The 27,558-nt window shown below is 54.4% G+C and overlaps 1 protein-coding gene across 4 annotated transcripts in view; it reads left to right on the forward strand.

Annotated features, from left to right (window-relative positions):
• Positions 1-27,558, forward strand: part of LOC122392963 (hepatocyte nuclear factor 6-like) — a 52,686-nt gene that overhangs the window by 18,597 nt on the left and 6,531 nt on the right. For 2 of the 4 annotated variants that reach the window (XM_043388360.1, XM_043388359.1), the window contains exons 2-3: positions 10,552-10,578; positions 11,487-11,546. In XM_043388360.1, the coding sequence (XP_043244295.1) occupies positions 10,552-10,578; positions 11,487-11,546 (87 nt within the window). The remainder of the gene's footprint in view (positions 1-10,551; positions 10,579-11,486; positions 11,547-27,558) is intronic. The other 2 variants (XM_043388362.1, XM_043388361.1) reach the window with 1 other exon arrangement.

Below are 27,558 nucleotides of genomic sequence, written 5' to 3' on the forward strand. Positions count from 1 at the left end.
TTCCGATCGTCATTTTCGAATAATATATGACATAGTAAAACCCTGGGCATCTTTCCCCACTCTCCCCTATCATTCCTGAAGCCTAACATTGAGAGGGAGCCAGAGTGAAATTTTGATCCTCAGCCAATGCTGAAGGGTAAGGTGAGAGAAAGCTTTTACTGAACTCTTTTCAGAAAGGAATTTCAAATGTATTGATGCATCATTCATTGTCCACTATCCAGTGTGCACTTCCTGAGGACTTAGTATAGCAATTTCAAGTCCTTACTAATTGTTTGGCTGTCTTTTTCTGCACAGCAATGAAGCAAGTAAGGTTTATATAGCTCTAGCATTGACCCAGCTGTATTTTTTTTCTTGCAATAGCAGGTTTTCAAAATTGCGGGTTTTTTGCGGGTTCGGCTCAGCCAAAATCAGCTTGCGGGTAGTTGTGGTTGGGCAAGGGGTAGCTGCGGGGCGGGGCGGGTAATGAAATTGCAAATTTTTGACATCTCTAGTTGCAATATCCCAGGCTTTTTGTGTATGTCTCTTATCAGTTTCTAAGCAGATTGTAAGAACATACACGTCATCTTCCACTGACTTTGGCTGTGGTGACTGGTGAGCGGGACTATTATATGACGCAACTATCGATTATACGTCAAGTATCAAGGAAAAATAGTTATTGGAACTGGCATTCCATAGTGAACGGATCACGCAAACCACGAATGCCTATCTCTATAGCATAGGCGAGCACAGTGCACAGTGCATCCATTGGCATCCAGTGCATGCGAATACCTATACTTTCTGCATGGCAAAGGAATGCGGGTCGCCTACCGAACGGATTAGGCACTGGAATGGCAGCGGGCCCGGCGACACGACTGCTTATATCGATTTGTTGATCAACAGTTGTGGTCGATGGCTTTCCCTATTATCGACTTAATACACTAAGGTCGTCACTGTGAATGCAGGTCATACCAGTTGAATGTGGAATGTCTTCGATACAGTCCCTTGGGCTGACGAGTAAAGGCGCTTGTACGTAGATAGATCATGTTGTAAAGCTTTGCTTATTTATTTCTTTGGCCGATGAGTAGGTAAAAAGGACGCGTTATAGCTGGATATGCGCACATATCCTCAGAAGGGGTAAAAATACATTCATGATACCTCATAAAAGAAATTTGAAAATAACTCTGATAAATTTTCTTGGTTTGGGATTTTATGAATCGTCCATGCACAAGAGCTCTTCAGAGATATTCAGATTTCTTACAGCATTCGTGCTCTGCACGATCTCATGCTCCCTTGATCGCCACAAACACGTCTCACAGTGAGTAACGATTCTCAGCATCAGCTGATTTCTCAGAACAGAAGGCATTGCTTTCATGTTCACTATTGCATATCATTCGCTGCACTTCCCTGCAGGCTCCTAATTCGTGCCGTATTCCAGCTAAACGACTCGGTCGGCTCACCGTCCGACTAACCTTTCAGGTCAGACCGATCCATTTTAAATTTCCAAACTGTACTCGGGCTTCTGAAAGCTCGATTAGACGTTGCTATGGCAACCAATAGAAACAGTGGTTTTTATTCGGAGGCCGCGGCCGAAGCACCTGCACGCCCGGCTTTCGCCTCAGGATATATCCATCATCTATTGTTGAGCGTGTGCCGAGACGGCCTGCTGCGGCGGCCCGCCTGGCCGAGCCAGGGCGGCGGAACGGCCGGCCGCACTGCCGCCGCCTAATGCGATATTAATGCTCATAATAAGGTACCTGGCCATCGCTGATGGAGCCCATATTCATATTCATATTCATATTCACGTGTATTTGGGCAATCCCGAATAAGCTTCAGGCTATTCCTACCCATCGTCAACAGATTAAAAAGGGAATAAAAACAGGAGGACAAGCCTCACACACACGTCTCACACACTCTAAAATGCACTCACTCATCAGCCTCCGGACTTATCTCCGCAAAGGAGCTCGGCTCGCCCCAGCGTTTCTCCTAAGGTAACATTTCAACTGCCTTGAGAAGGGGGCACCTGGGAGGTGGCGAAGGTTTAGTGGTAGCGTGTTATAGAGGGCAGGTGCACGGATCGAAAAGCGGCGCCTCCCCATTTCAGTTCGGGATCGAGCGACAAAGAGGTCACTGTCCTGTCTTGTGGGTCGCTCGTGCACATCACCCACAGTCCGGAGCACACAGGCGAGCGAGTCTGGTTCGCCAGAACGGAGAACTTTGTGAGTGAGAGTGATTGTGTGGAACCTGCCTAGATCCGCAGCTGACAGCCAGCCAAGCCGTTGGTGTAAGTCTGATACATGGTCGTATTTTTTGCGGCCGAAAATGACTTTAGCGGCGAAGTTTAATATTTTTTGAATCCTAGACGTATTGAGCTGCGAGCCGTTACCGTACACTGCCAGGCAGTAGCGGATCTGAGACAGGACCAGAGCGTTTACTAGAGTGGCTAGAACACCGGCTGGCAGGCTGTGCCTCAGATGTGACAGACCAGTTAGGATTCCGAAACAGCGTTTACTGACGAGCGCGATATGCGAATTCCAACTTAAGGTGCGGTCGAAGACAAGTCCGAGATTTTTTACTTCTGAGCAAGGGACTAAGAGATGGTCGCGAAATTTTACACTGAATTGGGGAACGGTGCGCAAATTTTGTTTGCTTCCAAACAGCATCAGCTGTGTTTTCTCAGCGTTCACCTTCAAGCCGTTGAATCTGAACCAATTATCAAGACAGCTCAGGACACGTTCCAAACGAGCGATAGTGTCTTTTAACTGAGCTTTAGGACCACTGACCAAGAGCTGGGTGTCGTCCGCATATTGGACCACCAGGGCGTCCTCCGCGAAAAGGTGAAGGTCATTGGCAAATACGCTGAAAAGTAGGGGGCCCAGCGCAGATCCCTGAAACACGCCGATGCTGTTTGGAAGCTTTGAGGATATTTTAGAGGTACCCATGCGGTCAGTGAGGCTGACGCTTTGGGTGTGATTATGAAGGTAGGCAGGGGCGTCGCCACGGATTTTTGACTGGGGGGGACGGATTGGCTGACTAAAAACCCAAAAGTTAGTTACCGTACAATTTCAGGCCTATGCACTACTTATAACGCATACACAATACACATGTTCTCATGTTCTCGCGTGGAGGCGTTATTAGTCACACTCTTTTCTATCTCTGCATGAATTGGCGGCGCGAAGCGCCGCGAAAATTGGCAAAAACTCTTGGCAAAACAGTCCCAAAACGCATAAATTTTGCATCCCGAGTAATAAGTTTGATACCAGGACAGTTAGGATCTGGTCACCAAGTCCAGCAGCCCTGCCTCTAAAAAATCGTGTGGTCCTCTGTCAACCATAGGTACAGCTTATTTCCAAGAAGTTGGAAATTCTGTGCAGTGTAGCTGCAGGACCGCGGGGTCGGAGTCGACTTCGGTCGTAGTCGACGGTTTTGGTCGGATACGGAGTTGGAGTCACCAAAGTCGTACCAGACTTCAACTCTGAAGTCAGAGTCAACGTCATCCCCGAGGATGGGTCGGATAAAAGCTGGAGATTCTGTTGGCTGTGGTGATTGAAGGCCGGGTCATGGTAAGACCAATGTAGGACCATACTGAGTATTACATCCTCCTGGGCTCTCTCAGACCAGGACGAGGTCCTCTCACCCTCAAGCATCAAGCGTTCAAAGGACATGGTGAGACCTTCTGCTGTCGGATGGCCTTGAACGGGAAGAGGGCCGTTTGAGAGTGAGCTGAAGGTCTTGACTATTACGAATATCCTACATAAAATGTGTGGTCTTTGCAAGCTTGAGACTTTGGGACAGATCTTCAGCCCTTGTTGAATATGGTCGCCCCTACAACTGGAGCTTTGGCTCCCTATCGAGGACCTGGGACGGACAGTCCAGAGCTGCACCTCGTAGGTAATGTTATCTTTTAACGTGCCAAGAAATGTTCAAAGAGACGAAAGCATCACATCACATGTTTTTCACTCCGATGCGGGCCGAGGGATCCCGTGATCGGAGATGGAGTGGGGACTCCGAGCGATTTTTTAAAAGCCGGAGTCAGAGCTACCAAAATCAATCTACTCCGCAGCCCTGCAAGCAAGTGCAGTGTCAGCAATTCGCATGATTCAATTTGTATACAAGTAGGTATCCGCAATTTCATCCCAAAACGACAATACACCAATTTCGTTGATCACTTTTTTAATCATTCATGAGGATATTTTTGCGGGGGACGTCCCCCCCGGATTCCTCGACTGGGGGGGACGCGTCCCCCCCGTCCCCCCCGGTTTCGACGCCCATGAAGGTAGGCCGAGAACCAAGCGGTGTCGATGCCGTGAGCGCGGAGTTTGTTGAGAAGTTTTGCGTGGTCTATCACATCGAAGCACTTACTGAGGTCTAGGAGGCAAAGCAACGATATTTCTCCACGGTCATTTGCGGACAGGATGTGGTCGGATATGGTGGTCAGCGCGGTCTCCGTGGAGTGGCGGGGGCGGAAACCGTGCTGGGATGAGGAAAGGAGGTGGTTGGATGAGAGGTAGTCAAAGAGCTGCTGATGAACTGCGCGCTCGACTATTTTGGCGATCACGGGGACGATGGATATAGGGCGGTAGTTGGAGGGTTGAGTGTGGTCGCCAGACTTGAAAATGGGTAGTACTAAGGAATGTTTCCAGGATGTAGGAACTTCGGAGAGGGTAAGACTAGCGTTAACCAGGTGGAGAAATATCGTGCCGATGGCGTCAAAACTGAGGCGGACAACGCGCATACAAATACCGTCCTCACCACACGCTGAGGAGCTGTTCATGCCAAACACTATTGCCCTTAGCTCGGAGAGCGAGATAGGTGACAAAGTCATGGCGCAAGCACCGACACGAGGCAGGCGACACGGAAGGTCAGACGGGGCTCCCTGACCAGCTACCTCAGCAGCAACGCGAGGGCCCACGCTCACAAAATACGCGTTTAGCTCATCGGGAGTTGCGTCCGGCGTTACCCGACCAGATAACGCTGTCCTAGTAAGCACGTTCACTCAGTCACACGCGCACTTTCACTCGTTCACACAACCATACGAGGAGAGGCGGCGGGGTGCAGTGGGGAGGAGCGCCGGCGCCGCGTCCGACCAGGGGAGCGGCGCACAGGCGACTGAGCCCGGTCCTCTTCTGGATTCAGAAAATGTCTCTGGGTAATGCGCCGGCCCGATCAGAAGGTCAAGACTGGGGCTTGTTTGTTCATGCTATCCTGGGCGGCAAGGTTTTTGGTTGTTAATTTAGACAGGGTCCAGCCCTAGTTCTCGAGGTGCCCGGGCAGTCGCTGACTTGCCGATATCTATAAGTTATACCTATACACTCAGCTGATGCACTTCATATTGGACAAGTATGAACTATGAATTAACTCTGAGCTAAGCATATTTAATAATCAGACAAATGTATATTGATAGAGACAAGTAGAAAAACACGGAACAAATAGTGCATGGACGCGTTTCGATTATTAAATCTTCATCAGCATGACATAATCACAGAGAAAACAAGATATAGCTATATCTTGTTTTCTCTGTGATTATGTCATGCTGATGAAGATTTAATAATCGAAACGCGTCCATGCACTATTTGTTCCGTGTTTTTCTATATTTAATAATCGCTTAACAAAAGTCGACTTTTACACAAATAAATCTAAAAGTGAGCTATGTCGAGGAAAACACTCCCTCATTTTACACGGGTCGGGCCAAGAACCGATCATTTCTTTTGGAATGTCACGTGGCACTGGAAGTGCACTTTTGACCACGTAACGATTCTGTGAAATATCCGGATCGAAGTCCCAAAAGCTCCCTTGCGGTGGATCAGCGGTCAGCGAAGTAGCCTATACGCGGTGCAGAGACAAGTATTCCAGTAAGTACATCGGATTGGAACGTCCTGCCTCGTCAACTGGTTCCAGCACAGTCTGAAATGTGGGATGCGAGGCATATGTTGACGCATGCGAGAGCTTTAATGTCAACCATGCTCGGCCCTGTGTGCTACTGCTGCGGGTATCTCTTTACGACGTCCCAATACGCAGCAAACAGGCAGATGACTAACTTGATGAGTGTCCAAACAAACGGGCTAGTTGTAAACTGTAATGCGTGCCAAGCTGAAGTGCCTCATCTGTCAGGTTCTGGATCTAGTTAAAATATCGAAGATTATACTTTTCATGGCCTTCATATAGTTTTCTTTGACACATCTTCGAGTGCATGTCCACTGTCCAGGTCTAATGGCTGACCTTTCAAAGGTCAAGAAGTTGAGCTGACGCCACAAAACGAATCATGTAGACTCAAAGTTCTAAGCGTGGGTAGGTACTGGTTTTCAGATAAAATTCATGGATAAATAGCCAGAAAAAGTAAAGCCCTCGGATGGCCAACAGCGTTGTGTGCAAGGTTACTGGGCACCAATGATTGCATTATTGTCATTAACAGCACATAACCGTTTCCATAGCCTTATGAGGCCCACCGGAGTCCATTCCTTCATACACCCCACCCTACCCTCCCTCTGCCGGCCGCCGCCACACTCCATATGAATCCAGGGCGGCGGTCGGCGGTCTCAACTATCCATTAATGAGATGCTTTGAGCGGGCGCCGACCGGTCGGCGGGCCGGACAGCGCGGCGCGCCGCTCGCCATTAGAAGATATTGTCACCGGTCGGCGGGCGGCCACCGCCGACATTCAGCCCTGCACCACCGCCGCACCGCCGGCCGCCGTGTCTGTTGTCACTGCGTTGCCATGGCGACCCGGAGCGCCCGAGGCGAACGAGGCCGCCCGCGCTGGGTCGGCGGCAAGACGAGCCCCCGCCCCGCCCCCGCCTCCGGCCCGGACCGGCCCTGACCCGCCGCCTCCCTCTGCGTCACATCAGGGCGCATACGAGGCCGAATTTATGCCGGCTCAGACAGCTCAGCCTGGCTCCACTCGTGCGACGAAGTCGAGGAGACCTCCGCTGAACTCAGCGCGCTTCTCCGGAGCCGGGCAAATCTGAAACATTACCGAAAATCCCTGTATACAAACCCCTCCACGTCCCATATATAATAATACAGACTGAGGAGAAGGCGCACCATACGCACAGTCTCCCAGTCTCCACGCAGCTCAGTCCAGTGCAGCTTCTGCATTCGCCAGCTGGGTCGGCGGGTCAGACTGCAGCGCGGGTCAGACGGGCCGGACGGTGACGTCAGCCTAGCGACGACCAAACCGGCGCAGCGGCGGCGGCGGCGGCGGCGGCGGCGGCGGCTCGTCGGCGGCGACAAAGGCCTGTCGGTGCGCCATTCAGCTGCACGGCGGACCGGCCGGCCGGCCGGCGCCGCCCGGCAGGAGCCATGGCGCCCACCTGCGCCCACCGGCGCCCACCGGCGGTCCTTTCACGCGATTGGGCCGCCATGGGAGCCGCACTTTGAGCCAGTGTCCCGACCCGTGTGTGCATTGCACAGGTCGGCTGGCACGGCGGACAACAGGCAGGCTTTCAGTGGATGACCGTATGTTATCATGCTCCTTTGGGCGGCGCGTTGGGTCCGCTTTGCTGAGTGTTGGTCTGTGGGGCGCCGGGTCCGCCGGACGGCTGGAGGGTGGAGCGGGCGGTGGAGGCACGTTTCTGACCGCTGATGGTCGGCACCGACGGCCGACATTTGGGTCGGCGGGGACACACTAATGATGGCCCGTCCGACGGCGCTTCCGTCACTCCAAAGTGTCCCCAGCACCCAGCCACAGACAAAGGCCCTCGCCGCTGCAAAACGTGACCCAACCAACCCACCGCGCCGCCAGCGCAGCTCCAGCGAGCACCGACTATGAAGAGACCATTTCGTCGGTTGTGCTGAGTATTATACGCCGGGGACCTGCAGCGTAGACTCTGTGCTCCTGCGTTGTGCGGCGGGCCCCGGCCGACGGTGCAGCCCGCTGTGGCGTCGGCTGCGACTGCGGCGGCGGGGTCGGCCGGGGGCCGGGTGCGTGCGGGCGCAATGGCGGCCGGCGGTCGGCACGCGAGCCGCCCGGCTCCATGTTTATGCGCCGCGGCCGCAGAGCACAGCTTAGCCCTCAGCCGCTCGTCCCCACTAATTCTCTGTTGACGTCGGTTAAATGGGTTTCTGGCGGGGGCACCTATAACGGTCCCCTGTCCGCTTTTGAGCGATCAGCGATGACTTTCAGCGATGGCGCATGCTATGCAGCACATTTAATCAGAGTATGTAAAAGTAAAAAAAGTAACAAACTTGATAAATTGAGAGAAATATCTCTCATTACGTTTTGTAAGCATTAAGGAGGTTCTTGTATTTTTATATCGCAGTTTCTCTAATATTGCAATCGAATCTGAGTAGATACGTTTCACATTGTTTTCCGTGAGGCAAGAGCTACCGTCTGATATCACATTTATGATGATTTCATCTTTTTGACCAAATAATAAAGGCACCAGATCCCTATTGCTGGTCGCCCTTCCAAAGATGGCGAATAAAGACACCCACCTCATTCTTCAGGAGCAATCCGTGGCCAATCTGATCCAATTTATCTGCTCTTTTGCCTGTAGTGTTCTGCTTCAAGGATGCTGAATGAAGGCACGTAATTACGAGCGCGCGCTGTCTCGAGTGAAGCCGCTCCCCATGCGGAAGGCGGCATTTCAGTCGACCCCCGGCGGCCGCCGGCTCAGAGGGACGCTGACGAGCGGAACTCGACAGCAGGAACACAAGGCAGCGGCAAATTTGTACCGTAGAGCCAAGCGAGGGGCATCGGAGCATTCTTGTATTATTTTTCAATATTCTTTTCAGGTAGATAAGATAGATGCCTGTCATTTTTGTTTCATAGAAGAACGCATAAAGATATGCGATAGTGACGATGTGTTGGTGACGCATGTCTTATATCTTACACCTGTACGAATAAAATATTCAAATAGTTTCTATGTTAGCGGTGCGAACTGCGGGACCGATTTCCAAAAGCGCTGCTCCTGCCACTGAGGCAGTAGCGGCGGAACACCTTCAATTAAGGGGGGGGGGGAGGGGGCACTGCCGACTTTTGGTCCCATTCTTTCCATGCAACGCCCATAGGGCTAATGTTAAAATGACAAAATCAAAGGGGGCAGGTGCCCCGGTGCCCTCCCCGTTCCGCCGCCTATGCGCTGAGGGTTCAGTGTTCAGCAGCCCGTGCCCAATGGCCCCGATCGCCGACACATGACGCCTGGGCGGCTGTCTGAATGATGACGACGTCCTCGTACCTGATGTTGTTCAGCGAAATCGACGATGGCATGACTGCTGATCCTGCCGAGCCGATGACCAGCTCAGAAGGCCAAATGAGCCTCAGACAGGAGCCGGGTAAGCCTCGCCGGCCGGCACGCGAACGAAAATTCACCGACTCTTCGCCGCGGGATCTACCGGGATTATTACCTGTGCGGTGTCCATACAATGTGAACATGAGAGACGGTGCCCCGAGCGCTTTACTTGAATCTTCACAGATAAAGGCCTTATCTTTCAAAGCTTATAAGTGCTTTATAAATGCCTATAAATGTTTTATTAGTCTTTGTTCTGCCAGACTTTTCTAGAGGAGAACGATTTTCGAGGAGCCAAAAGTCGTTCTCCTGCGGGGCGAGGTCGGGGCGTTCAGCGCCGCTGCGGACCTCGCCGCGGTCCGAGTCAAAAGGTAAACACGCCAGCTGTGTCAGCTGTCAGCTGTCACATTGGCAGGTGGGGCAAACACGCCGCGCGCCGCCCGCGTCGAATTCGCCGCGACTGTCGCACCGACGGCCACGCCACGGCCACGCAGTCCCTGGCGCCGTGTCAAACGGACCGGGCGTGACGTCACACTGGCAGAGTGAAGTCACACTTACAGAGCGACCAAAACACCCGGTTAGCACAAAACACCCATCGTGTCCACTCGTCAAGATAGTTTCATAGAAATCGTCGACTTCACTGCTTCAGGGCACCCGTTCGATTATATTTTAATCACTTTTGTCTGCTGTGACCGGTACGCTTGTAGCGAGGAGAGTGTGCTGGGCAGTGGGCATGTTGCACTCCAATAGATACAGCTTTACTGAGCTATGCCAGTAAGCTGCCAGCTTTGCCAATTGCCATTCAATTCGGCGTGCAGACTCAGTTTTATCTGAAAAACCAATGAAATAACCATGCATAACTTGGTACACTAAACGTCAAGTGAATTTCTGAATTTGATGTGAGTTGCGCTCACAAAAACGGAACGTCTCCGTTTAGTGCACTCTTGCCATTTAGTTCCAGCTTGGGAACCGGCTATAATTCCATCATAAGGTCATGGAACATTTAATAGAGACTAACAATTTGTGGATAGATATTTGATGCATAATTTGGGCCCGCTATAACTCCCTGATGATACGCTGGCTCACTTATGCATTGGTTCGGAGCTCGGTACTCTGAAGAAAATATGACTTCATTATGCATGGATACGGTTATGCACCGTCATAAGAAAGCAATCACCAAACCTGATACCCGAATAGCCACTGTATAGTGTATCTTACCCTGCGTCGTCCCTACCTAATTAAGTTTTTGTCGTTTTTACTTCACCGCTAATGATGCATTGATTGCTAATTTACGTTCATGTTCGGCTGTGTCTGTGAGCCGATTTCTGACGATTTCGTTTGTCCGCAGGTGGCTCACGGCACGACGCCTGGCAGGGTGAGTAACTGATCGGGGTGTGACACGGGAAACCGTCTGTGACCTGACCCGACCTTACCCCATCCAACCGCCTTTACCACAAAACTCGGAATGATGTTCCGCTGATAAATTGTATCTAATAATGAATCCACAGAATACTGACCTGCAGAGTTTTCCTGTATGCCGTGCTTTCCTTATATTTCCCTTCTTATTCCCGATTCCCTCGCCGGGATAACTCATGTTCCCAGCCACGTCCCACTGTCCCCCCCCCCCCCTATTGTCGTGCCGGGTCGTCCGCCCAGCGCGGCGCCGTCGGGGAGCTGACATTTGCTGCCGCCGTCCCGTCCGGTCCGATCGCCGCCGACATTGTCTATTCAGCTGTATGTCCAACCATTGCCCGAGCGGCGGTCATTTACCAGTCATGTTTCCCAATCACTTCTCAGAATCGCTAACACACCGCGTCGCGGCCGTCCGATTGGCGCGGCGCAGAGAGCCGGCGCCGGCCCCCCGATAGCCGGTCGATATTAAAGGCTCAAACGTCCACCGCACCTGTACGGTCTCATCATCATAAAGCGCCGGCTGAGCGCTGGAATGTTGCTGCAGACCGACGGGACACTATGCATAATGTACAAGTCGGCCGTTCGCTCTTTAACACCCGTTCTTGTTAAGCTGTAACTGGTCCCTGTCGCCAAATTGTTTGTCACGAACTGTCGCCAACAACTTTCGAGTTCCCTTGACGAGCCGATTTGAGAAAATCCTCCGCACGCCGGTGAAACTAAAACTTGGTGTTCACGGCCGGCCGAGCGGAGCGCGTTAGCGTTCTGTCCCGCTCCAGCTCTGTCCGGCTCTCCGCCCGGCTCGTCTGGGCCCCGTGACGCCACATGTCTGTTACCGTGTTCTGAAGGCGCGGTGGGGCTCTCGGTTTTCAGAGAGCGGTCCGTACGCGCCGGCCGGCGGCGGCCAGCCCTGGTCGGTTCCAGTCACCAATGGTTAGTGGCGTCCGTTCGCCCCCTCCCCCGCGCACCGCCGCCGAGCCCCGCACCCCTCCGGGCAGACCCTGGGACGGCAGAGACTATAGTGCACCCTGGATGTGACTCTGGTCCGTCAGAACCGAGCACCTGCTCTGGTACTGTCGCTCACTCAAAGTCGGACGCACTGATCAGGCATGTCGCATTCGTGCGAAAATGGACGAAGGATATCACCAAACGGGCGGCGCGGTTCTTCCGGGACTATCTTGAAATTTCCTTCTTGTTCTGTTTGGCTTTTGTCTTTCAATTAGTTCCACACGCACAAATGGGTGGTGAATGCCGGTGAAGGACTGTGAGATCATTAGGCAAAGTAGTTTCTCTCTTCTATAGTTCACATTCGCAAATTTGTGTCTCCGATGCAACGTAGGTAATTGTTTGGTAACAGGTCACAGGAAAGCGAACTGTCTAAATGTAATTCTGGCTCATCCATCCTTCCACTTCTCTATCTCCTCCATCTTACCTCCCACGTCCCTCTACCCTTTCATCCCTTCGTAGTCCTCCCGTCTGTCCCTCTGTCCTCTCATCCCTCTGTCCCCCGTCCCTCTGTCCCCGCCCCTCTGTACCCCACCGGTCCCACTGCCGAATTAATCCGTCCGACTGGAAGTCCGGACGTAGCCGGCGGAAGAGGGGAGCCCCCAGGGAGAGGGCAGGGGAGGGAGCCCCGGGAGGCCGCCGACCGGGGAGGGGGACCCCGCTCCCGGAGAATCCACACACCCCCATGTGGGTGCCTGACACCGGCGGCCCGCGCTCAATCATATTTCTAATCTCTGAACTCTGCGGCCGCCGGCGCCGGGCAGCCCCACAATGACGGGGACAGAGGGGAGGGGGAGAGGGAGGGGTGCCGTGACGCATCACGGAGGACGCCAAATGTCAGCTGGTCTCCGGCCGGTGTCAGCTGGCCAGCGGCCGCCACATCCCCGCTGATGCATTGCCGTGACCTTTGGTAGAGACGGACAATTTTTAACCGCTGAGTATACGTGTGACGCACCTTTCAATGTAGGTTTGGGAGGACACCCTGTGTGTTGTAAGCGCTGAGCAGTGGGTACTATTCATTGCTCATTGCTGCCATTAGTGGTATTATAATGTTGTAAGGATGTTAGTGTCCTGGCTGTCAGACCACTTTGAAGTGAACAAGCAGAGGTAGCATCTTTGTAAGTTAGCTCAAAGGTTTCAGTCAGGCGTAAGGCATGTAGCCAAGTCAATCAATTATACTAAATAACTTCACTGATGATCATGAATCGTGATAGATATAATTCAATATTGGCATAATTCATGGCCCTTCTTTTTCTCGTCACTCAAACACAATAAGAAAGCATCACGGCTCCACCAGTCTTCCTTGTCCGTTCTCTGAACCCTCTCCCTTCCCACCCTGCCCCCGAGTGGCAGGCTACTGGTGGCAGTCGCCTGTCCCCTATCCCTGCTGAGTGCCGATGCCTGCCATGCGACTGTGCAGAGTTCGCCGACCGCCGGAGCCGGGACCGGTCGGCAGCGGCCATAGCGCCGCCGGCCGCCGATGCAAAATGCATCGCGATGGCGGTGTGCCGATGATGCCGTGCCCAGCGGCCGGCGCAGGCCCTGGTGCGCGCACGTGACCGCTCGCGCTGCTCGCACATTACCGTACAGACGTAATGGAGGCCTGTCGCGGCGGCCGGCGCGGACATACCTGGCGTACATTTTTATTAGAGGTCCCGATTGAAAAGTGGACGGCCGAACGGTCAGCGGCGGCCGCACTGTGGCGTGCCCCCTAATAAAACCCTGGCGTGACGCCCTAATCCGCGGCAGCTCTGCCGTAATAAGGCCGTGGCGGCGGATACGGCGCGGTGAGACGACGAGCGGTGCACGGCCGCGCCGCTGCTCGCCGCACTAATCAGCGCCGGTCGAGACGCGCCCTGATGGAGGGCTCATGCCCGCGGCCGTATTAGCCGCCCCTTTGTTTCTGGGGAGGTCCGGGGGTGGCCCCTGACCACGACCGGACGAGTGGTGGGCGGACGATCCACCGAGCCGCTCTGACCAGTTCCAGGCACGTTTCGGTCAGTCTGACGTCGGAACTCAACTGACGACAAATCATCGCCACCATCTCGGCCAGTAAATCATGTAACTCTATCAGGGCGGCGGCCGAAAGAGGAACGACGCGAAACGGCTGCGGCTAAGGGGATAGTCAGTTGCCGATTGACGCTGTGTGAGAGAGAGGGAAGGGAAATCAGGCAGCTCACCTCCTTTCAATGATACATTACATGTCACAGGACTACATAGAAGGTCGTCCACCCGCAGAAATATTTCCTCTTCAGCCTTCTCTTCGCTCTATTTTATCCATTATCGCGATATATTGAGATTCGAGACGTTAAAAAATAGTGCCAGGCTTACTTTTGTCTCGCGTTCACTTTTCTCGTTAAACGTTCAAGCTGAAGCCTTTGGCCCAGGTCCTGGCACACAAACAATAACAACATAAAAATGATTAAACAAAATCAGAAGTTCCATTTACCCACATACTCTGATAATTTGATGAATAAAATTGAACGGTTAAACATGCGTTTTCAACCCCGCACATGCGGTCGAAATCCCAATCTACCTGCTCACCAACTCACTTAATTGTTCAGCATTGTGCGGTTTTCCGCTAAGTTCTCCGAAGAGTTGCTGCGCCGAGCTTGCAACTTGGCTAAGTGCATATCCAGTCGTACCATGTCCGGTCGTTTTAGTGCAGAACGCAGCGGGGCTCCGCAGCAGCGGCCGCAGCTCTGTTGTGCGCGCCATCCGTCGGTTACTATGACAACGGCAGGTCAACAGCGGCCCGTTAGAGCCGCGTGAAATTAATTACGGCGGCTCTAGAGAGTCCGCTGGCGAGTGGTCGGTCGCTAGGGAAAAGCAAATCAGCTTTTTTCGTCCGGGCGTGGATATACTCGTATCCTCAAAATTTTTCGAACGCAAGCTTTCCGCAGCATCGACCATCCTGCTTGTGTTCTACTCCTGCACAACAAGCATGTGATGCTGTATGCTGATTTATTGTCACGCCGCACCCGTTTCACGCCGCACTGTTTTGTCTGAGCGGCCCCCAAAGCATGTCCCCACTCACCAGTCACCAGACCAGCACCAACCGTCCCCTAGCAGGCCGCCCGGCGCACGACTATGCCCCGAGGATTCCCCTGCAGCGAGTCTGCGGCAGCACGTACCGCGTGGACTCCCCCAGCTGTGCCCACTGCCGCAGTTACCGAGGGGCGGCCGGCAGCCCCTGCCAGAGCGGCCCGCGGCCCCGGGCGCGCCGGCCGCCTATTTAGCGAGCCCCACATGGCAATACGCGAGGAAAACATCGCGCAACCTGATTGTCATTCCCAGGGGGCCCCACTACAAGATTGCCCTTGTTTGCGCACCTTGTTAGCCAGTCCTGCCGTTGAAAGTGGAATACATATTTATCTGGGAAGCCATGCGCGGAGCCGCGGTGCGACCACTGCCGCCGCCCGCCGCCGCTCGCGCTGCTCCTGTCGCCATGCCCTCGGGCGTCCCTCCGCCGCCGAGCGCTCTGCCCCCGCGGCGTTCTCCCGTCGGCGCTCGTCCGTCCACGGCAATAATACTTCTTCTTCTCCGGCGCGCCTCAAGTGTGTGCCGCTCCTGGTAATTACCGGGCGCGGGAGGCGAGGATTCTTCCGACGTCCCGCCTGATTACCGATCGGCCGATAAGATGAATGAAACAAAAGAAACGGCCATGTCCGCCGACGTCCGTTAAATGATTTCTCGCCGGCTGCATTAGTCATGAGCGCTGGCCGGCGGCGCGGCCAGAGAATACCGCTCGGCCGGCGCCCGTGCCGCCGCCGCAGGCAGCAGAACCGATGGCCGGGGTGGAGGGGCCGGGCCGCCGCCGCTTAGTCCCCGTGGGGATGCAGGCCGTTCCAACTCCGGGCACAGCCATAGTCGGAAAATATGGCACAACCGCTCAGCCGGCACGGCCCCCGCCAACACGGGACTGTCGCGCGCCACGCTAAAATCGCCATCCGAGCCGCCGGGGAGTGCTAAAGAGGACGGCACGGACGTGCTCAAAGCCGAGTCGAACGGCGAATGAAAAAGGTTCACGCGTCTCTGGCCAAGCGGACGTAGCGAATAGTGCGTCAGAAGCGCTAATTCGCCGTTAACCGAGGCCAAGTAGTGTCGAAAGAAAGACGGCAAGAAACATCAGTAGATCTTGTTGACCTATTGTGAAATGTGGTTGAAACATGCTGAAATCACCAGCAGAGGATATGTTCCGTCAGAACAGAACACCGCACACCGAGGACGGCGCAGCGGCGGCCATTGCAGTGCGCCGGCGTAGGACAATGACAGTGCGCCGCGCTCGCCGCTGGCGGCGTTAATGACGCGGCGACGCGGCGTCGTCGTCCATTACTGGGCGCGTGCGGCGTTCCCACGCGGCCCAGGTGAGGTCGGAGGGCGTAACGAGCCAGCCTCCGGCCGCCAGCCAGCGCCGCCGACCCTAATTGAACACTTTTTGCGCCGCCCCGGGCGGAGGCGGGGCGGGCCGGGGGGCGGGGGCGGGCGCGGCCGGAGAGGCAGACACATTGGCGCCGGGGAGGAGACGAGAGAAAGCGGTAAAAGCAATGCCTGATCCGATCTGGCACGCAGTGGTCGTCGGACGGGAAATAGGAGGCAGTGCTGTTGGCCGGAACAGAACGCAAAGCGACAGGGCGGCGTACAGTCGGTGACTGCTGAGATAAGAATGGCCTCAGACAAACCCTGACGTCTTACTAGCGATATATCCCGTTCATTTAGCTCTGGATCCGTCTCCGTTACCGCTTAAGCTCCAACCACCGTCGCCGCCGACCTCTGCAGCGATGATTACGGCGCTGGAGCGGAGCGGCCGGTCCCTAGGCGCCGGCGGTCGGCGCCGTCAAGCGGCCGTGGCGCCGGTGGATTCGTCTTGTTGCCCGTGACAGGTCATTACCGAGCAGAAATTAGCCGCCCGAGCAGCACCTGGGGTCGGCGGAGCGGCCACAGGACCGTCGACGGAGACGGATGGCGCGGCGACGCGACGCTGTCGATCGTAACCCGCGCACTATGGTTGGAAACGGCCTCACGGATGGCCGTGGGCAATTTCGGAATATATGTATATTTGGGGTGTCATTCTGTTGGAAATTGATGAAATGTTTTGAATTGGGCAGAAAAAATTATTTAGTTGCGCATTTAGTCTCCATTATTGTACGTGGAATCGGGAGTTTCTGAGAGTGGCTTTTTTGGTGCGCCGTCAAAGGTTTAAACAAACGCGCTGGTGATAGCATGTGGAGTACCTCCATGACGTTGTAAAACTGGATTATTATATATCAAAATAATCCTTGTTATGTTGGCTATCGAGTGGAGCGACTCTTTTTCCCATGCGTGTTCAAAATCAGGAACGGCATTGCATTCTGTTTGCAGTGTCACCACAGCAATATTTGCAAAATTACGTTTATGTTTCATTGGACATACAAAAAGTTCTCCATCGACCTCCATTGAGCTTTTTGGCAGAATAAGTCTCTGTTCAATTCTGCGTAAGGGGAACGTAAAAGCAGACTGCGCACTTGTGCGCAAAATCGTCCGTGAAGCTTCATCTCCCGAGGCGTACCTACCCGTCGCTTCGTTAGCACCAGGTCGGCTCGTCAGTCTTGCAATCGCTTATCCTTATAAATGATGGTAAGAAGCAGGGTTGCGGAGTCGTGGTGGCGCCAAATCCGACTCCGACTACGACTCCGACTCCTGACTCGTTGCCATGACTCCGGCCGACTCTGTCTCCGACTCCGGACCCCTGCCAGTGTTTCGGAGTCGTGATGGAGCTGTTCCGATTCGGACCGACTCCGACTTCCACTGCGGGCTCCTGACCGACCCCGACTCCGACTCCGACTCCTGGCTCGTTGCCACGACTCTGGGCGACTCTGGCTCCGACTCCGACTCTGACTCCGACTCTGACTTCGACTCCGCACCCCTCGTAAGAAGTAACTGCTCGCCGCTGCACCTGGAGTATGGATATCGTGCAAAGGTGTATGGATATCCTGGAGTATGGATATGGATATCCACCGACAGAGCAGACATACAGACATGCTGTAAACGCCATTACACTGCCAATACCATGGCAAATCAAATGGCTATCTATGGTTTTTGATAATCGTTCTACATTTCCCAAAATCTTGAACTGAATGTTGGCAATTTCTCGTGACTACTTCACGACCATGATGCATGCATTTCTGAAATTGATCTTTTTTCAACCAGCTACGTACTCGTATGATAAAATGAATGTCACCATCGTGTTCTACGCCCAAAAGTACCCATAAAACATGTGTCATGCATGGGCTGCGAATAGGTACCAGTTTTAATTTTCGGGGTTATGTGCTTACCTGATTGACCTGACTTTGACCCTGGCCAGTGGCCTATGTTTGACTGACCCCTACATTGATCTGACACTCTTTTAGCACTTATATGAAGGGTTGTGACAGTTGTGACAGTTGTAACAGATTGTTTAGGACCAACTGACTGAATTTATTTAGGACCAACTGATGACAATATAATCGAAACGCGAAACGCGAGGCACCGATTGCGAGGTTCTAAAGTCCATGCTACTGAAAGCCCGATTTCAAGTGTTTGACCTGACCTTGACCCGACCTGTGACCTCGAAATTCAACTTTAAAGCATTCATGTGAATTGTCTCGTCGCGTTCTTCTTTCGTTTGCCGCGCCTCGTGCGTTTCGCTGCGCCTATTTGTTCGCGAGTCATCGGCTGGGGGCGTTGAACGCCCCCCCCCGGCAAACGGCGGATGGGGAAATACCCCAGCAACTGCCGGGTTAATCTGACGCATGTTTTGTCATTTGATCGTCATTTTATTTCTTACTTTTTTGCACAATCTAAAAAAATCATAAATACTCTTTCTCCAAATTTTTGACCCTTTAAGACCAATAGTAAGACACTGTGCGTCACTACGTTGATATTTCTTGCCCTAAAGCATAACAACAATATCCATTCAGTAATAGCAGTATTCAAAACATGTTCAAAATGCCTCGCGATATCGATAACATAACGAAAGACATAGGCGACTTATAACATACTTGCAATGATGACGTCACACACGCGTGACGTGACGTGACCTCGTCATTTCTGAGTTACTGTATGATGCACGAAAGACACTGGTATACCTATGCAAAGTTTCATCGCAGTCGGTCTACGCATTAACAAGTTATGGGCAAAACATGTTTTCGCGTTGACCCCCGGCCATCCGTGAGGCCGTTTCCAACCATAGTGCCGCGGTCCGACGACGGAGCGTTCTCTCCGGACCGTCCGACGGTCCACTATGCCGCCGTAAGGCTCCGTATACGGCTACTCCCCGGACCGGCCATCGGTCCACTCTGCCGCGCTGGTGCCTTATATGGCTACTGACCGCCCGCGGTGGCCTGCTGACCCTCCTAGTCCTGCTGACCATCCAGCAACGGTTCCCTCTGCCGTGCTGGTGCTCCGTATATGGCTAGTGGCTACTGGCCGTCCGCGGTGGCCTGCTGACCCTCACGGAACCCCTGACTGTGTCTGTAGGTTCAGAGGGCCGTCGACTCTTCATGCTTGTAGCGATGTAGCAGAGCTACAGTTAGGGGTGATATAGCACGGAATGATAGTGTCAGATAGGGGGACGGATATAAATCGACACCAAACGGCAGAATAGATAACTCTGAACCAAATTATAAAGCTTACTTTATCTGAACACAAAATGACTGAGCATTTTCATACTGCATATCCTATTTTCTAAATATGTATTAGTGAAAGGTAAGGTTGCAAATATTTACAGCATTCTCTATGATTTACAATAATGTACAGATTGCAGTGGGGAAATTAAAGACAATATCGGCATATAATTGCTTCAGGAGTCATAACAACATACATCCACGGCGTCCTAGCGTCACAAACATTGTACCTTTATGGGTGTATATCCGGCATCATTAGTGAGTGATGCACGTTCGAGCCATTGTCTATTTCCATGAAAAATGGTTGCCTGTCAGCCGGCCTTGGAACTAATTGTTAATCACGAGGGCTGGGAAAATATAAACCAGCCGTGTGAATAAGCTGAAGAAAGTTTCTTCAAGATATTCTAAAACCTTTGATCTTTCAGATAGGCAGTCGATCTAATATACCGACCTTGTGAAACGTTCAAATTTCCTTTCTTTTACGGGCAAACAAAATTTTTAATCGAAGCGAAAGTCATCAAAAGTCATGACATTTAATCGAAAGACGAGAGTGCCTGTAGCAAAAATCTGCGAGGCGTGGGAAGCAGACATTGGTCTGATAAGAGCACATGGGTGCGATTACGCTAAATGAAATGGAATCGAAAACGAATGGATTACAATACTATGTACAGCAAACCATAGTATAACTTCAGCAAAATATTCAGGGGCGGTACGGCCTTCGATAAATGTGGTTTCCTATACTTGACGTTTCCCTACATTACGTGGCGGCTCATCCCGCCCCCACTCAGCCCGTGCCCTGATCAGATCCGGTCGGACCCCTCCGCGACATCGCCGCAGGCTGCAGGCAGTGACCTTTGACGTCACTGACTCGTCCGTGACGTCATCGCTGGCTGACTCACATGGTATAGTGTCCGTGCTGCCCTGAGTCACGCAGCAGACATTAGACAGAGGGCCTCGACGGCATGCCGCAGGCGACGAGCGGCTGTGGTGGAGGCGAGGGGCGCTTGAGGCAGAATTCACAGGCGGTAGCGCCGTATTTGGCAAGGGGCGGCGGCGGCAGAGTTTACTGGCAGTAGCGCCGTATTTGTCGAAAAGCGGTGGCAGCGGCGGCGGCTTTGCACACTCAGCCCGTCGCCACCGCCCGGCGCCGCTTGTTATTTTCTTCGGCTCGAATTGGTGGCCGTGTTGTTCATTAAAGCGGCGGCCGGCGGTCGGGGCGCCAGATAATAAGGACCGCCGGGAGCGTTCAGACTCTCCAGCGGCCACGGCGCGGCCGGTCGGCTCGTGATTTATCGGCCCGATCTGCATCCGCGCCGCGGCGGCCGGCACCGCTGCAGTTCCGCGATCGGAGCTGGGCATGAGCGGGCGCGCCGCGGCGCCGCCCGGCTCGACAGCCGGCCGGAGACACGCCTCGGACGGCTCCGGCTCTGAAGAGGCTCGCCGGAACGTGCTCGTCAGAAGCGCGCCTGAAGGGCTCCTCGCCAGGATTGTAATCGGAGTGAAGTGGAGAGCGGGTCGCCGGAGCTGTCTCAAATGGACGACCATGGGTGGCGCGGCCGGGTTCAGCGCAGGCCGCGGGACTGGGCTGGCTGGTGGAGAGCGGGGCGTCCAGGACAGGAGATAGCGAAGGCAGTTATAAGGTTTTGTGTATACTAAAAGTAAAAATCAAGATAGAAGGTATGTAGATGAAAAGCACAATTCCATTCAACAAAAATATTTAGTTGCAGCCGGAACAAGAGTAAACATCCTTTTGAGTTAAAACGTACCCCATGAATATGAACACTACCTACGTGGAACTTTTTGCCATGCATATAATCTTACCAAAATATGGATGCGTTGGCAGAATATGTCAAAGTATTTTGAAGGAGAAATCACCGTTGGCTGGGAACCAGTGACTCTCAAGATTAGTGAATTTGTGTCGTTCTTCGTGCACTGGACAGAGAGCTAAGCTCTGATGTAAGATTGCTAGCGCGAGTGGCTTGCCTTTGTCGAGTTTCGAGAAGGCTTGCAGCGATTTTTCTGGCAGAGCCCATGTCGGTTTCTCCAGTCTGGCGTAGATCAGCGGTGTCCGTTCGTACACGCGCCTGTAATCGTGCCACGGCTGCCCGCTGTAGCCGCCCGCCTCAAGGGGATAAGCGCTGCAGTGCAAACGTGAAATAAGGGGCTTTGCATACAGTATGAGGTCTGAATACACGAGCCCGGTGTCTGAAGTGGGTTCCGCAGAACGGAGCCGGCGCCGTCGAGCCGAGGCTCTGTCCGCGTGGCGCCGACCGCTGCCGTTCCAGAAACAGTGCCTGGCCTGGTAGGCTGTGCCGCAACGCCCGTGTGTCAGGCGGCACAGCATACCGGCGCGGCGAACGGCGGGCTCTGAAGCCGGGACGGAAACGGCGTGTGGAAAAGAAACAAATAACTCAATAGCGATGCGAGTGACGATGTTGGGTGAATAATCAGACTCTGATTTTGTGGCACACATGATTAGCGCAAGACATGTTCGCAGGCTAGGGCGACTGAATAAAAAGCCTGAAATAACTTGGTTCTTTCTAGCCCATGAACACTTGCTTTGTGCATTGGCACATCCAATGTCAAACCGTGCACCCATATTCACGGTGCTTCCTGGTCTTTGACACCCGTGATGACACTGACGACCAGTGACCTTTCGTGCGTCTCGCCTCCCTCCCCTGCCCACCTCAGTCTCCGCTGTCAGCCGGCCGATGTGCCGTGAAAGCCAACCTCCGACCCTCCGAGACGGAATTAGTCCATTCATTATCCTTATCTCCGTCAGCCAGCCTCCTGGCGCACCATATCATATTATCCGCCCTAATGAAATGAAACTTGTAAACAAATTAAATTAGCAATAATTCTGCGTCGTGCGGCCCTGATTGGATCGTGGTCCGGCCGGCCGGTCGGGCACCGCCCGTATTACCGGCCGGCGGTCCGTCGGCCGCCGGCTCAGGTCGGCCGCTTTATTATCCGTCGTCCTGTCGCAGGAGCTCCGTCATAAAGCACGGGACAATCAGGAAAAATTGGGCACCGCTCGTAATAAACGGCCACCCGTACGCGGCTGACCGGGTGGCCATAGAGGCCGGGGTCCGGGGCGGGGGCGGGGGCGGGGGCGGCCACTGCGGCCGGTAACGTTGTCTGTCTCCGCCGGCGGATGGATTGTTTACAGCGGCCATGTGTGCCTGCGAGGCCGGCTCATATGTATGGTAATGGGTGCCGGCCCCTGCTGGCGCCTCCGTCCTGGCGCGGATCCTCTCTGAGTGCGGCAGCGTCTCACGCACTTCCGTGCACCGCTCCTCAGATCCGGGAGGCTGAGAAAGGCCACCCACTGCACTTCTTCGGCTACATGTAAAACCCTAATCCATGAGTCCTATCAGTCATGAACAAGTTTATTCGTGGGCGAGATATGTCTCGCCTCACCAACCTTCGAATCAGCCTTCAGATTTCGTGTGAACAGAGCTCACAAAGTTCTCCCACTTCATACATAAAGTCATACACCATGTAAAAGCGCCAGTGATTTGTTTCAGCAGTTCGTGCTCCCCTGAAAGCCGAGTCAGGCAGTCTTCACGGCGGTGTCGCACGGGTGACCTCCGAGTCGTGTGACCTCTGTGACCTCTGCTGCGGAGGTCACGCGCCCCGGACAGGGCCGGGGCCGCGTGACACGAGCGCAATGGATGGGCGGGGGCCGGTGATGGACGCCGATGTCCGAACGGCGCCCTGTCGTCAGGAGCCGTGTCGGGGCGATCTCGGCGCCCCCAGGGGCCTCTCTGTAGTGGAACGATAGACTAGCGCGTGCCTGACCCAAGATGGATTGTATACTATTGGAGGCCGGAGTAATCCAGCACACGATGTCCTAAAAGGGACGTTTCCAAACATGATCAATAGAAACGTGCACTGGCCAGACCAAAAGAGATATCAGGAAAACACTCCAACATCGATAGGCGATGTAAGTGAGTAGCTTTGCAAAGTTATAATCAGACTTCTACTTGAGCTTGGATGGGCACTGGGCTGCGCACCAGCGTTAGCTGACGGCTGAACTCTTCCAGAAAGTCGGGTGCACATCGACGCCCTCAGACGTAAATTGCACTGCGCTCGGGACGGTGCCACTCTGCTATCTCGTGCTGTCCGCGTGGGACGGCGGTCGGCCGAGCCTCCCTGACCTGTTCCCTTCCATTCCAGAGCGGCTCATACCGGGCGACGGCGCCGCGCTGGGCCGAGCTCAGGTCCACTGGCAGTGAGTCGACTCGGACTCGGCTCCGGTCTCGATCCGGGCCGGTCCGAACTAGTCGCTAGTTGGCACGAGGCGGCCGGCCGCGTCCCTCGCGAGTCGCGCATGAGAGCCGAGTGATGAGCCACCCTGTATAGGCCGCATGAGCCGCGCCCGGACCCGCACGACCCTCGCCCGGCCACGGACTCAGTCTGTGCCGCATGGTAGGCGTCGGGCATGCGACAGCCAGAACGAGTCGCTAACCGGACTCACGGGCCCGAACTCCGAGCAATGTCGCTCGACAATGAGTCGGTAGTCAGACCTCTCTTATCATCTAAGTTCAGTAAAAAAGCAAAAAATTAAGGAACATATTTTGAAAACAGGTTTTCTGGGATAGCGTCTGTATAGGAAATACATGGGGATGCTCCAAAACGGACATGGTGAAGGAAAAGGCCTGACATATTCATACATAACGCCAATATTTCAGTAGACATATGCCTCCTGTCCTCGCAGCGGACTGCGACATTTGAGGCAGCTATTTCCAGACCTCGCCGACTGCTGGACCGGGCTCTTATAGGAGAGGAGCGTGCTTTGACAACTTGTGCACGGCGCACCCTTGACGCCCTGAGGGTCCTCGACCGCACAACAGCGTCAAGCCACAAAGGCACACGCCGAGGTTTTTTAGAAATTCGTCGCCTTTGTCGTTGACGGCAATGCGGGCGCCGGACGCGCCGGCGGCAGCGGGCGGCGGCGGCGGCGGAGGGCGGTGGTAGCGGAGGGCGACGGCGCCCCGCCCGTCTGAGCACGAGGCAGGTAGCGCCGGCACCGCCGTCGCGACCGGCGCCCCACCAGTCGGGTGATTTTATCAGTGACATGCGGGGGAAGCTCCACGGGAGCGTCACGCTCACCGGCCCGGCTATCGATTCGATCCCCGCCGCCGCCACCCGCACTGATTGATTATAATGAAAAGATGACGACTGTGAGCAATCCCTCGGACGAATTTCACCACCGCCGCGGCCGGGCGGAGAAGTTCGAGGGCAGCTCGGAAGTCAGAGATCACCCCAGGTAGATCCGGACCCGGCTGTCGGAGACCACATCTTTGCACGTCTCCGTCCGTGTCGCCGTGACGCTCGGCGGCGAGTGAATTACGCTGATTGGATGACGGCTCCGGCGGCGGCATTTCCCGGCTGTCGCCGGCCGTCAGGTCCCGACACGTGTCGGACGGCGCCGATGAGGGATTAGGAGCCGCCACCGCAGCTCACACCGAGTCGCTCATAGGCGTCAGATAATATCTCCGCCGACGGCACAGTCGCACCCCGAGTGGCCGGACCGGATCTTTGCTCCCGTGGTCTGAGGTGATCCGACATTAACCGCGCCCGAGCACACGCCAGATTTGGCCACAAGTCAAGCGCACTTGATTAATTACACTGGTTCCTTATTTTGAAGGAAATCATGAAAAAGACGGACTTAAGCTTCACCTGTGTTTATGATTTAAAACGCATTACATGCTTTTCTCAGCCACACATATGCAGTATCTATTATATTCATTAGTTCGGCAGCAACCACAAAACAAAACCCGTTTCCTCACATTCATCTTACACCCTCCCCCGTCTCTGCATCCCCTTTCCTGGCGGCAACTGCCCCGGGCCCGCAGCCACCGCCCTCGCAGCAGCGCCCGGAGAGAGCAAAGTAAAAGGCATTTCTTGTCGGCCGGCGAATGGTGGTGTAACATGAAAGTACTGGCGCGCGGCCGGGGGCGCTGTGAGAAAAAAGCCACCTGGCGCCGCCGGTAATAGACAGTCTCCCCGCGGCGGCTCGGCGGGGCAGCGTGGCCCGCCCTCGGCACAGCGGGGACAAATGAGCACATACACACGACAGGCCACTGTCTGTGCCGCCCTCCGTCCGCAGGAGGCCGCCAGCCGGTGGCCGCCGCGGGGCACCGACGCAGCCCGCCCCGCGGCACTCTGGGGTGGGGCTGGGGCTGGGGTTGGGCAGGGCTGGGCTGGGCTGGGATGGGCTGGGACTTGGGCTGAGTTGGCGAAGGGCGCCGGGTTGGGCTAGTATAGTGGACTGGCTAGGTGACTAAGGTGACACAGGTGCTGAAACTGGGCTGAGCTGACGAAGGTTGGGGCCAACTAGTAAGGCGCAAGGCTGGGCTGACTGGGTTGCAGCAGGCACCTGACTGAAATAACGTTGGGTTGGGTTGGCCTGTCTGTGACGATTTAGGGTAGGCCGGGGTGAAGCTGGCGTCATACTGACTAGGTGATTTGAACTCGATGCCAGTTATCCGGTGCGCTGGACATTGGGGTCTGGGGTGGAAGGTGGATCAGGGCTGGGCGCAGCTTTGCCGGACGTTCTGGGTGGGTTAGACCGGTCCTGGGAAGGGCAGGGGAGAGACGTGGGCCGTCGGTCTCCCGTGACCTTTCATGGGGTCGCAGTTAAGACTGGCGCTATGCAAACGAGGCAGATGTATGGCCTGCGACAGAAATGGCGACGGGCTGATGGTTTACTGTGACCATGGCGTTCAATCTCTCTGATTTCCTCAGAACGTTGTAAAAGTACGGTGATTACACGCATTTGATGGAAAAAGGGCATAAGTGACACCCACTACAACTCTATTCCATTGCGCTGTTTGCTTTCAACTTTCTGTTGTAGGTCTTTCCATTATTTTTTCTGCCCAAACTACTGGTCAGTAATTTACCCCAGTGCCACCAAAACAGGTTGTGAGCCTCGCTTTGAACTAGCACTGGCCTGAACCACTGACCAGTCCGCTGCCACGGAGTGGGTCCGGCCGAGGTCCGCCCACCGTGCCGGGGCCGAGTCAACATTGGCTCCGGCGCGGGCCGTTATCACATTTCGCCGAGCAATTTGCCGGCCGCGGGCGGCGCTCTCTCGCCGCCACTCTGTTGAATGTCTATACAAAATTCAGCGGTAATTGTGGCACGGACGTGCACAGAGCCGCCGCATGATTCGGCCGCCGGCGATGGCTTCACGCGAGACGGTCACGCGCGCGGCCGGCTGATTGAAAGGTGCACCGGCGGCGGAGCGGTGGCCGATCGCACCTCGCGCGCTGCCTCTTATCATTACCACTGGCGGTCGCACGAGTCGAGCGGAGCGCTCATTGATTTCGGAGCCGGTGCCAGCAAAACAGGGCGAAGTCAAAGTCGCAGAACTGCGGGGGAAGTGATAGCGGAACCGAGCGGAGCAGTTGGAAGGCAGTGCCAAAATTTTTGCAAAGATCCATTTGCCAGTTCAAACCGGATAATCATGGCTGATTTAACAATACAAAGATAAAGCAATCAAGTTCTTTATATTTCCTTGCGTATGATCTGAAAGCCACTGTTATAGAAAAACTAGAGCCATACGCTACACTTTCAATAGCCAATCATCGTTCAGTGAAACTACGCTGATTGCTGGAGACTGCATCAATGCATCTGTTTCAGCTATAGGTCCTATTCTGCACGGTTATACCTCACTGTCCCCTGTCACCTCCATCCTACACCGACCTAATGACGCCACACAGGGGACATACCGTGATCGGTGCATTACGCCCAGACACCCCAGGCTATAACGTGTAACGGCCACATCAGGACAGCCACCAGCAGCGGCGGTACAAGTCCTAACCCCACCGCATACCAAACGGGAACACAGACTGATGGACTTTGCACACATGGATAGGGCAGCTTAGTTCATGTTGGGACTGTATGGAGCAATGGCACCAGGGCTTTTCGATCAAATGCACGTGAATCAAAAGTATTGGTGAACATTTATATCGCGATGAAAATACAAAAAAAAAAAAACGAGTAACTGGCAAACAAAAATTAGTGAGAAGCTACAATATCAGCAGCCTCCCTGCGCTATGCTGCCGGACGCGTGCACGGTTTATTTTTGACGGGCTCTCACCGGTCCTCCTAGAAACAGGACCGGTGGAGAGAGGGGAGAGGGGAGAGAGGGGCACACCTGGCCGCCGCGAGACCGGGCCGCGCCGCTGTTTATGCCCCGACTATGAATAGCTGGATAGTCGCCACTGCAAGGCCGAGAGTGTCGAGGAGCCGCAGCTGGGCGACGAACTGGGTCAGGGGAGATACTC

This window comes from Amphibalanus amphitrite, unplaced genomic scaffold, assembly GCF_019059575.1.
Source record: "Amphibalanus amphitrite isolate SeventyFive unplaced genomic scaffold, NRLGWU_Aamphi_draft 000509F_arrow, whole genome shotgun sequence".
Lineage (NCBI taxonomy): Eukaryota > Metazoa > Arthropoda > Thecostraca > Balanomorpha > Balanidae > Amphibalanus > Amphibalanus amphitrite.